Here is a 12204-nt window from a genome sequence, read left to right as displayed (position 1 = left end):
ACTAGCGGCCTCGCGAGTAGGTGTGTGTCAGTGGCAGTGTGTGTGTGTTGCTGTGCCTGTGCGTCCAAGAATGAGCAGCCTATCGTAAAGCTCTCTCCTTTCTCCGACCTCACTCCCTTGTCTCCACTCTCCCGACGGAGACGGAGCCACGACCTCCAATGGCAATGCCGATGCGCCTCCACTACCTCCTTCTCCCCATCCTCCTCGCCGCCGCTGCCGCCGCGGCGGCGGCGGCCACCGTGAACGCTGACGCGGACGCGCTGCTGGCGGCGAAGGCGGAGCTGGCGGACCCGGCCGGCGCGCTGGCGTCCTGGACGGCGAACGCCACCGCCAGCCCCTGCGCGTGGTCCGGCGTGACGTGCAACGCGCGCGGCGCGGTCATCGGCGTCGACCTCTCCGGCCGCAACCTCTCGGGCCCCGTCCCGGCGGCGCTGTCCCGGCTGCCGCACCTCGCGCGGCTCGACCTCGCCGCGAACGCGTTCTCCGGCCCCATCCCGACGCCGCTGGCCCGGCTCCGGTACCTCACCCACCTCAACCTCTCCAATAACGTGCTCAACGGCACCTTCCCGCCGCCGCTGGCGCGCCTCCGCACGCTCCGGGTGGTCGACCTCTACAACAACAACCTCACCGGCCCGCTCCCGCTCGGGGTCGCCGCGCTGCCGGCGCTCCGCCACCTCCACCTCGGGGGGAACTTCTTCTCCGGTGAGATCCCGCCCGAGTACGGCACGTGGGGCAGGCTGCAGTACCTCGCCGTCTCCGGGAACGAGCTCTCCGGGAGGATCCCGCCGGAGCTCGGCAACCTCACCAGCCTCCGGGAGCTCTACATTGGATACTACAACAGCTACTCCGGGGGGATACCGCCGGAGCTCGGGAACATGACGGAGCTCGTCCGGCTTGACGCCGCCAACTGCGGGCTCTCCGGCGAGATTCCGCCGGAGCTCGGGAACCTCGCGAACCTCGACACGCTGTTCCTGCAGGTGAACGGGCTCGCCGGCGGCATCCCTCCGGAGCTGGGCCGGCTCAGGAGCCTCAGCTCGCTGGACCTCTCCAACAACGCGCTCACCGGCGAGATTCCGGCGACATTCGCGGCGCTCAAGAACCTCACCCTGCTCAACCTCTTCCGGAACAAGCTCCGGGGGAGCATCCCGGAGCTCGTCGGCGACCTGCCCAGCCTCGAGGTGCTGCAGCTCTGGGAGAACAACTTCACCGGCGGCATCCCGCGCCGCCTTGGCCGCAACGGACGCCTCCAGCTGGTCGACCTCTCCTCCAACAGGCTCACCGGCACCCTGCCGCCGGACCTCTGCGCCGGCGGCAAGCTCGAGACCCTCATCGCGCTCGGCAACTTCCTCTTCGGCTCCATTCCGGAGTCGCTGGGGAAATGCGAGGCGCTCTCCCGCATCCGCCTCGGCGAGAACTACCTCAACGGCTCCATCCCGGAAGGCCTCTTCGAGCTCCCGAATCTGGTGCAGGTCGAGCTCCAGGACAACCTCCTCTCCGGCGGCTTCCCCGCGGTGGCCGGCGCCGCCGCGTCCAACCTTGGGTCCATCACTCTCTCCAACAACCAGCTCACCGGCGCGCTGCCGGCGTCCATCGGGAATTTCTCCGGTCTGCAAAAGTTACTCCTTGACCAGAACGCGTTCAACGGCGCGGTACCGCCGGAGATTGGGCGGCTGCAGCAGCTGTCCAAGGCTGACCTGAGCGGCAACTCGCTCGACGGCGGCGTGCCGCCGGAGATTGGGAAATGCCGGCTGCTCACATACCTTGACCTCAGCCGGAACAACCTGTCCGGCGAGATACCGCCGGCCATCTCCGGCATGAGGATTCTCAACTACCTGAACCTGTCCCGGAACCACCTCGATGGAGAGATTCCCGCAACCATTGCTGCAATGCAGAGCCTCACGGCCGTGGACTTCTCGTACAACAACCTGTCCGGGCTCGTGCCGGCGACTGGGCAGTTCAGCTACTTCAATGCCACGTCCTTCGTCGGCAACCCGGGCTTGTGCGGGCCGTACCTCGGACCATGCCATTCCGGTGGTGCTGGCACGGACCATGGCGCACGCAGCCATGGTGGCATATCCAATACCTTCAAGCTGCTCATAGTTCTTGGCTTGCTCGTGTGCTCAATTGCGTTTGCCGCCATGGCGATCTTGAAGGCCCGGTCGCTGAAGAAGGCCAGCGAGGCACGAGCGTGGAGGCTCACCGCGTTCCAGCGCCTCGACTTCACCTGCGACGATGTGCTCGATAGTCTGAAGGAGGAGAACATCATAGGAAAAGGTGGAGCTGGGATTGTGTATAAGGGGACAATGCCAGATGGTGAGCATGTTGCAGTGAAGCGGCTTTCGGCGATGAGCCGTGGATCTTCACATGACCATGGGTTCTCTGCGGAGATACAGACGCTTGGGAGGATCCGGCACCGGTACATTGTGAGATTGCTTGGCTTCTGCTCGAACAATGAGACTAACCTCCTGGTGTATGAGTACATGCCGAATGGAAGCCTGGGGGAGCTCCTCCATGGCAAGAAAGGTGGCCACCTCCATTGGGACACTCGGTACAAGATTGCTGTTGAGGCTGCCAAGGGTCTCAGTTACCTACACCATGATTGCTCGCCACCGATCCTACATCGCGATGTGAAATCGAACAACATTCTGCTTGACTCTGATTTTGAAGCGCATGTTGCTGATTTCGGGCTCGCCAAGTTCTTGCAGGACTCAGGCGCATCACAATGTATGTCTGCCATTGCTGGCTCATACGGCTACATTGCTCCAGGTAAAAGATCTATCCTGATGACAGTTTGCAATTTTTTCAGAAGTTTTGGCAGTATAGGAGTTTTTGGTAATTCTCTATTCTAAGTTCATTCTTGCTGTCTGCTGATTAAATTAGGAGTACAGTTACTAATTATTGATTTTGATGCTTAGCGAATAGCGATGCTCTCACAATGCAAATGTGTTGTTAGTTGTTACTAGTTGTCTCCATTTAGTCATGTCTGTCACGTTTAGCTAATGAATATATGTCATTCTGCTTACCCACTGAATTGCTGCTTTATATCTAAAGTTTGTTTCACTTCTTCGGACGTAGAAACTTAGAATTTCCCTCTACACCGAGTAGAGAAGCTCTTTTTTAAAATGAACTAATCCTTCTTTTGGATTTTCAGAGTACGCATATACCCTCAAGGTTGATGAGAAGAGCGATGTCTACAGCTTTGGCGTCGTGCTTCTTGAGCTGGTCACTGGAAAGAAGCCAGTAGGAGAGTTTGGGGACGGTGTGGACATAGTCCAGTGGGTCAAAACGATGACGGACTCGAACAAGGAGCAGGTGATCAAGATCATGGATCCCAGGCTTTCGACTGTGCCGGTGCACGAGGTCATGCACATCTTCTATGTCGCGCTGCTTTGTGTCGAGGAGCAGAGCGTGCAGCGGCCTACAATGCGGGAGGTGGTGCAGATGCTCAGTGAGCTTCCCAAGCCAACTTCGAGGCAAGGAGATGAGCTTCCCAGCGGCGATGATGGTGCCGCGCCCAATCCTCCAGTGTCAGCTGACTCTGTTGAAGCACTGAATGATGAAGCCAAAGAGCACCAGCAGCAGAAACAGCCATCGAGCTCGCAGTCCTCCCCAACTCGAGATCTCATCAGCATCTGAAAACAGTCGAGCTTAACTGTTATCGATCCTTCTTTTGTTGAAAGTTCGGATATTTCAAGTTTAGGGTGTCAAATTTAGGTACCTGTTATTCAGCCATCGTCGATTAGGGTGTGGAATCTTTAGGGTCTGAATTTGTGGTATGGTGTGTGTGTGTGGCTTAATTAGGACATTGTTCTGTATATATCAAGCTTCCTAATGTCCATCCTCCTGTTAGAATTCAGGAGCTTAGTAGGGAGTTAGAAGCCTATGATTATGGAGCAATCATGTTTGATTTGTACAACTGTACTTGTGTTACGGTAAGCAACTCAACATTCATATGTTGTACTGTACTTTGCCCTCACTCAAGTCTCCAGGCAAGAAGAAAGGTGCCTTTGGTTTGTCAGTTAATGCAATGCCTTTCCTTGCTTCACACTGTACAGGAACAGGATGCTACTCCTGATCCCGAACAACTGTTCAATAGTAGTATACCCTAGTAACATTACTAGCTGTCTTTTTCCACAAATGCTTGCCTTGACCTTGATTATCCCACACTTAATGTTTGGTTGGGGTGTGGTTAGGCCTGTGTACTTATGAAATTCAGATATCTTAAAGTATTTAATTACCTGCATCTAAGCTTTAGGATGTGAAATTAGCCCCCTGAATTTCTTTCTAGTGTGGTGCTGTGTCTTAGGACATTGTTGAAGTACACATATCAAGCTCCATGATCTCCATTTTCCTGATAGAACTGAAGAACCATTCATGGAGTTTGGAGCCTAGGACTCTGGGGCAATCACGTTTGTTAACTACTTAAGGTTTGCTTTGTAGTAATTCTGTTAAGGTGAGCACCTGAGGCCTCCATATCTGATGGAACATGAATGCTTTTGGGTACTGTCAGGACTCAGGAACAGAATGCTGCTCCTGAACAACTAACTGTTCAAAAGGCCTACTGTCTTTGTCCACAAATGCTTTGCTTTGACCTTGATTACCACGCATCTAATGGAAATTATCATAAGGTAAATCCTAGCAGCAACTTGCAAGCTGTCACAGCTCACAGCCTATGGTTGCTGACCAGCAGGGAACCAAAGCTTTGAAGTGAAGCGAAAGCAATGGTAGGATCGATCGGCCTATGGTTTGCTCGCGTCCTGACCTGGAGATGCTTCCTTCGCTCATCCCAATCACTTTTTTCTGTTACGCGGTCAAAAAACTATGAGCTGTGAAGGTCGTGCATGGCGCCCACAACCACAAGCACATGCCTGACGCCTCCTCTCTCCAGTGTGACACGGTGTGGACCCACCTGTCATGGGCACTTCCTACTGAACCATCAGCTCTACTTCTGCATCAGACTATCAGAGATAGCCTAGCAGGCTGCAACCCTTGGCATGGTTGTGGTTGCAGGTGTTATACTAGTTCCAACGACGATCCGTCTGGATTTCGAGGTTTCAGATGAATTCAGGTGTTTACAAACATTTGGTTGCAAAACCAGAGTTGGAGAAATCTCCAGTACTAGATCATGAACTTCAACAACCAACTCCGTCTACTTCGGATGCACCAGATCTCCGCGGTCGCGATCGCTAGGAAGCACCGCATGTGTTGGCTCGTACCGGCCTTACCCAATCATTCAGACATGACGCATGTGTCGTTGCGCAATGATCATGGTCCTTTTCGTCATTCTGGATGTTCATATTGTAGCTGTGGCAGAGTAGAAAAAAAAAATTCAAGCCAACTGCCAACATACCAGAAATTACTGCTCACCACTGTTAATCCCTAGTACTCAGTACTCTTCTTTTTATGAGTTCTGAGTGCCGGCACAAACTGATTTGTCAATTGTACATCATGGTAACTACTCTCATCTCATCGATTGACTGCAGATGCTGCTGTGCTGCCTCCATGCTGCAGGCACCAGGCAGGGTATGAACTGATGAAAAGCCATGGCACCAAGCACTTGCTCACTTTTTACAGGAGCATGCCTTGCCTGCATCAGTCTCCACGGAGGAGTACTCAAATCGCACCAGCATTTCACGTCTTTTGGAGCAGTTTCTGATTTTCGACTACACTAGACAGATCTTCGACTGCCGATGTTGTGGCATTCGGCAACAGCATGATCAGAAGGGAAAAAGGTTGGTGACACTGACCAATCCACTTGTTCATGAGTGGTCAGCGTCACATCACTTGCGTGCTTTTGTGCTGTCCAAACTCGATCCAAAGCTGGGTACTTTGTTAGGACAAAGCTTTCGGCGATCATTCGGAATGATTTGGTCTTAACTCTTAAACTGGGTCTTACTTTTCTCAGTGGATTTCACACTCAGATTAGTGTCTTCAACAGCTCCTGCTTGCAGACGGGTGGCAGTTAAACAAATACTCGTGCCAGTTCTGAATCATTGCTTCTCTGGAAGCTCTAAGCTGCAATGTTTGCCAAGGGGCAACCAAAGACTGACAAGAAATTGCTGGAGACAGGTCTATGATTATAATTTTTTTTAATATAAGAGAGAGGTCTACGTGGAAGGAGCAATTGATCGAATAGGGACGCACCACCAACCCTAATCATTGCTTCTTCTTTTTTACAAACCGCGCAAGAATTCTATTGATATAGCAGAAAAAATACAAAACTACAGTTCAGGGAGGTGATAGACTGGAAAAAGAAAAGAAAGGAGAAAAAACTGGTCGACTCGTCCGGTTGGATTGGGATGTCAACGCGGATAACCACCTAACTCAAAACCACTAAACCTGATCGGTTGGATTGGGATATCAACGCGGTCGCACCACTCCACTCAAACAGTGACAGCAGAGCACACTACAGCACTCGACTTGCAACAGCGTAGGGCCGAAGCCTTTATCGCGGCACCTCCCGATAGTCTCACGCTCATGTAGTCGCTGAACCTCTGACTCCACGTCGACAAGAATCGAGAGAAACAGACCGCACCGCACCGCACCGAAAAGACCACCGCCATGCGGGACTCTTCGTCGTAGTGCCGTTGCAACATCACACTCCACCCGATAGAGTGATACCACCAAATTCGGACCTCTCGCAGGCTGCCTCGCAATCGCCACCATGAAAACACAACGCACGGGGGCCTTGCCACATCTGGCGTTGGAATCCATCTTGCTCTTGTCGCCTTGAAGAAACACCACGCGCGGGGGCCTTACCACGTCCGCCACAAACCTGCATGTCACGGATCCGTTTCATATGTCGCCGCCAGAATGGCAGCAATGTTGCCCCGGAACCTAAGGTCTCCATCAAACAACAAAAGCCGCCGCCGCAGGTTGACTTCACCTCGTTGCTCAACCCGCGCACATATCCTCTGCCGCCATGCCAGAAAGCCAAAGAAGTCGCTTGCGCCGTCTTCCGACTACGTATCGCACCAGAGTAGCTCAGCATAGCTGAGCAACCCGTCGCAAGCCTAGTCGTCCCACGACGTCGTTGCTGCAAGCGCTATCCTCGGACGTAGTCCCACGCCGCACTGACAACTGCCAAGCAACGCCAGTCGCGGTCCGCTGCAAGCAACCAACCCAACAACCATGCGGCAACCCCTAGCCGCCACCACAACTACGATCACCTCCACGTGAGCTCAGCAACCCCCATCAAGTTTGCTATCTTGCACCATGCCGCCTTGCCGCTTTGCAAGCCCATCACGGCGGACCGTCGCCACCAGCAGTAGACTGCTATGACTATCGGCGTCACCAGTATTGCCACAAACCGAGTTGTGTCTCTATAAACGACGTCTCCAAGGAGGGCACCGCCATCGCTCGTCTAGAATCTGGATAGGGTTTTCACCCAGAGAACCATATGCAGTAGGGATAAAGCTCCAACATGACGTCCCAATGGGGAGAACGACGCCCTAGGACACCGCTGCCATCGTCACAAGCAACATTGTCGGTAAGGGCTTTTGCCGCCGTGCCTCCTCATCCGCTGCAACTGTATGCCCACGCCCCAGGCTCGCCGCCCTGACGCGCCGCCAACCTCAGATCCACCTCGCCACAGGCTCCAAACCCACGTGCGACCTGCCTCCGCGGCAGCGCGCCGCCGCGCCCTTGTTCGTGCTGCTGTGGCGGCCATGGCACCAAGCCACCGCCAGGGCCGTGTTCCACGCCCGCGCCTGCACATTACTGCGGTCGTGTCACTGACAACTCCCGCCGCCGCCATGCCTCCCGCGGCCTACCATGGATGAGCGGCCAGATCCGGCCTGGCCAAGGCGGAGTTGGATCCATTGCCGCCTCGGGGCCTCGCATCGTCATCACGACACCTCCTCGTCCACGCCTGATTGCTGCTCGCCGCCATCCTCGCCCACGCGTACAGCCACTTCGCGCGACGGACCCCGCCCTGTGCCTAGGAGCATCCGCCGCCGCGCCTGTCAGCGGATCCGCTGACCGGTGGCCAGCCCATGCAGCCACCACTGCCGCCGAAAGGCCGAGCTACCACCGCCCGCGGCGGCAGCAGCAGCAGCTGAGCCTCCTGCATCTGCAAGCGGCCAATGGAGGCCCCCACTGCCGGAATCGCACGTCGAATGACACGGATCCGTATGCAAGACAAGTGGATCCGGCCTCCCCAGACGTGGATCCAGCCATCCTCGTGCAGCTCGAGCTCCAACAAGAAAATGAAGAAGGGAAGGAAGGGGAAGGACACGCGCGGCATCGCTTGATGTCGGCACTGGCCCGACGGCAGTGGCCGAGCTGGAGATCTGGCGAGGCCTCGTTTGGGGCGACGGCGTCGCCTCCCGGCCGCCCAAGTGAGTCAGAATGGTGAGAGTTAATCATTGCTTCTGTTCCATGTGTTGAGTGGATCAAATTTTGAAAAAGACTAAATGCAGTTATGCAGGGCTAAGAACTATGAAGAAAAAAGAAGAATAAACTGAGGGGGTGTTTGGATAATAGGTGCTAAACTTTAGCAGTATCACATCGGATGTTCGGATGCTAATTAGGAGGACTAAACATGAGCTAATTATAAAACTAATTGCAGAACCCTATGCTAATTCGTGAGACGAATCTATTAAGCCTAATTAATCCATCATTAGCAAATAGTTACTGTAGCACCACATTGTCAAATCATGGACTAATTAGGCTTAATAGATTCGTCTTGCGAATTAGACTCTATCTGTGCAATTAGTTTTATAATTAGCCTATGTTTAATACTCCTAATTAGCATCCAAACATCCGATATGACAGGTGCTAAACTTTAGTGGGGTGTATCCAAACACCCCCTGAATCTGCAAGCTTTGCATATTTACCTTACATTTGTTTTCTGAAGCACTAACCACCTCAACCGTCGAACTCTGCACTAAGAAGATAACACTCTGAAACAGTTTTGATATAAGCAACCACTAAAAAAATTTAGTTTTTCGTTCAAGGAAAAAAAAAAGCTCAAGGGAGATCTGAGAGTACGACCTGAAATTATGTTTTCCATAGTAGTTCTTTCAGATTGGTTTCCTTGGACTGACTGACTTTGCAAAGGCTCCTACTACATGGTCCGAGAAGAATCTGTGCTTTGGATTCTTCTTGAATCTAGCCAGTCCAAACTGGCGCAGGCATGGCTGTACTGAAACCTTGAGACTTGGGCACTGCACAGCAGCAACACTGAATGCCAGTCAAAATGTTAGGAAACTGAACTTGTAACTCAATGCAGGGTCAAGATGGTAGCCGTCTGGTCTGGAACACATTGAATCCAATCCAAAATGGACCGGGCCCCAAAATATTAAATTGGGTCCAGTTCCTCATGCAAGCCTGATGCCAATGCATGGAAACCCTTGGTCATGCATGCCTCTCATGAGCCCACATGCAGGGAGACATCCAGTGTACTTACTTCCTGATTCCATCCATGGTCCAAGAACTTGTGCTTTGGATCCTGCATAAGGGCAGTAGGGCCCCGTCCTTTCAAAACAAAACAAAAAAAAAAAAAATCCCCAAGTCCATGGCACCTGCACAGTGCTGCTGCACTCCAACCTAGTGACATGGGCGTTGAGCAGTGAGCTAGCGGCGTTACTGAATGCAGGTCAATGTGTTAGAGGAGTCTGCGTCAGGCACGCATTGCGGTGTCGGCAAGGAATTGGTGCCCTGGAACACCATATATCGATTCCAATCCACAAAAATGGACCACTTGTTGTTACATATCCTATCATGGTGAATTGGTGACGGTGACGAGTTGCCCTGCAGCTTCATTCAGGTCTGAGAGAGATGCGAGTAAAAGAGTAGCCGCAAATTTTCTCCAAAAATCTAGGGATGTACGTCAACCTAATTCTTTTCAATACAAATGTTCAGGTCGGCATACCCGCAGAGGTGGCAGAGTTCCTCAAAAAAAAAAGGGAGCTGCAATTTTCTGGGGCCCAAAGCTGTGCATGCCATAGCAGAGGCCCAGTGCTGTACTATTTTCTGCCATGGGCCTGACAAGACTTGCTATTGAGGTTTTCATGGAAAATAAATGGTGCTCTAGCTAGAATTTGAAGTGCAGAGCCAGGCTTGTTGTGCCACTGCAAGAAAAAGATGAATCCATCACCTTGCAATCTCTATCAAGTACTGTAACATCACGATCTCCCTACCTGAAAGGCTGTAAAACAAAACAAGCATAGTTTATATGTAGATACCACTGTACGAAATTCAGAACAGTTTGATGTTACTCCTATAGTCTAACGCTCAAACTTTTGTCAGTTCCGACATGTCCATTGTGCTACTTTAGACACCAAGCCGCTGATAAACTTTTCTTTGTTTTTCTTTTTTCTTGAAGTTTTTTTCAAAGAAAGTTTGCTTTCCTTTTTCTTTTTGCGAATCACTGATAAACTTTGCAAGGCCGAGCTGAGTAGTTGAGAGCTTGAGATAGACCAAAAGGCAAGCGCAGAGCCACAGATTTTCACACCCCTTTCAGCACATTTTCCAGATCGGCAAGATCAAATCCCACTTACGATTCTACCGACGTTTGCAAGTCATCTCATCGTCTTCCAAAGGCACCAGCAGTGTTCATCCTGGAGGGAACAACCGCATGGGCGAGTCCAACTTGAACTTGTCCTCGAGATCTTACGAGCAAGGTCTCATCATTTCACTGAATCTTTCTTGAAGACCATATGCGCCGAGTGCTGAATCAGACATGCATCAACAACATGAACATCAGATAAACCTCCTCTGAAAGTCTGAATACATTGCTCCTTTGACCACTGTCACCAACGAACTAGGATTAGTCATTTGAGCTGAATTGCAAGCTGCGCATGGGCAATTCAATTCAATCCATGTTTGCTTGTCGAGGCTGACGTGTCCATGGCTTTTGCCACATTTCAAACCACTTTGAGATTCCGGAGTTGCGTTGGTCGTTCTAGCCTCTGTTCCCATTCTCAAGGAGATCGTGTGCCATAAAAATAATCGAGGATAAATAGGCTTGGAAAAAGTTTGATTTGGACTGCGAGTGCGGTCAAAACGCTGTTAAAATGATGGTGCTAGTCAAAAGTGTAAGCACGATGCCGGCCTGCGATTTTACCTCGTGGCTTAATCTTTGTGCAATGGTATGTCAGCCATGATGACATGGATCTACGGTGGACGGCGAGGGCAGCAACTAATTGCTGCTCAAGAAGAGGCATGCGCTCCCTCGTCATGCTTACCTCGTGGATGGTGTGGCGAGAGTGGAATGCGATTTTTAATCGCACGGAGTCTACAATCAACAAACATGCTCTTTACAAAGCTCAAAGTCAAAGCCGCGATGTGGTGTATGGCTGGTGCAAGACATTTTTCCGCCCTTCTGACGCGTTGTTGATAAGTGTAAGTAATAATTTTTTTCCTCTCGTCGCTTTGGTGTTTTTGTAATTTTCTAGTCTGGAACTCTTTCTTTTTAATATAATCGGCAGCTCTCCTTGTCCGATTCATTTAAAAAAAATTGATGATATGGATATGGACTGGAAGATACCATTTGGGATTTTTGTGCCAACTAACATTTGGCACTGTAATAGTAATCATGAGTTTGTCAAAAGAAAATGTTTGTGAAAATAAAATTAAGAAGAAAAGGTAAGGCAAAAAAAAGAAAAATAAATTTGCTTTCATTGAGAGTCGAACTCAAGACCTCCCGCTTACTAAACGGGTGCTCTAACCAACTGAGCTACGAAAGCTAGTTGGTAATTTATCAGGTACGGAATTAATGAACATATTGTAACCAACACGTGAGTTTAGATTTTTTTTTTGAAAAGCTGTGAGTTTAGATGTACAAATTACCTTCAACACATCTTGTGCTTCCACGTAGGAGATGCTCGCCTCTCTTGTTCTGACAGGAAAACAACCCATTTAATTACTTACACCATACATGTTCTATGCTGACGAATGTCGGTATACTCGATCAAATGCATGCATCATGTGTATGGCTACGGAAAAGGATGCCATGTTCAGCTTGTACGTGCAGACCCGAAACTCAAACAGGTCGAACCAAACCCACACTTTCACCTAAATCTAGCCGAGTGAGCGAGTGAGCTAAAGCAGTGACGATCCAGGATTATCCGTTAGGTATATGTGCCGTGCGTGCACGTGGGTTGACAATGCAAACGCTAAGAATTCCTCGAGCCACACGCCCACGATCGTCGTCGAATAATCACCTACTCCATCCACTACGACGCTGCCGTAGTGATGCAT

The 12204-nt window shown here is 51.2% G+C and overlaps 1 protein-coding gene and 1 non-coding gene across 2 annotated transcripts; one reads left to right on the top strand and one right to left on the bottom strand.

Moving 5' to 3' along the window:
• LOC117844816 (uncharacterized) lies at positions 1 to 4023 on the top strand. The gene is made up of 2 exons (XM_034725609.2): positions 1 to 2766; positions 3152 to 4023. Exons 1-2 carry the CDS (start codon positions 159 to 161, stop codon positions 3634 to 3636), a joined length of 3093 nt encoding a protein of 1030 aa, XP_034581500.1. The 5' UTR covers positions 1 to 158; the 3' UTR covers positions 3637 to 4023.
• A 7593-nt stretch (positions 4024 to 11616) lies between these two features.
• On the bottom strand, positions 11617 to 11690 carry TRNAT-AGU (transfer RNA threonine (anticodon AGU)). The gene has a single exon. It is a non-coding gene; the product is annotated as a tRNA-Thr (tRNA).
• Positions 11691 to 12204: the final 514 nt, after the last annotated feature.

The sequence above is a fragment of the Setaria viridis genome, chromosome 2, assembly GCF_005286985.2.
Source record: "Setaria viridis chromosome 2, Setaria_viridis_v4.0, whole genome shotgun sequence".
Taxonomy (NCBI): Eukaryota; Viridiplantae; Streptophyta; class Magnoliopsida; order Poales; family Poaceae; genus Setaria; species Setaria viridis.
Note: the sequence above shows the minus strand (reverse complement) of the source record. Positions and strands in the feature narration are given on the sequence as shown.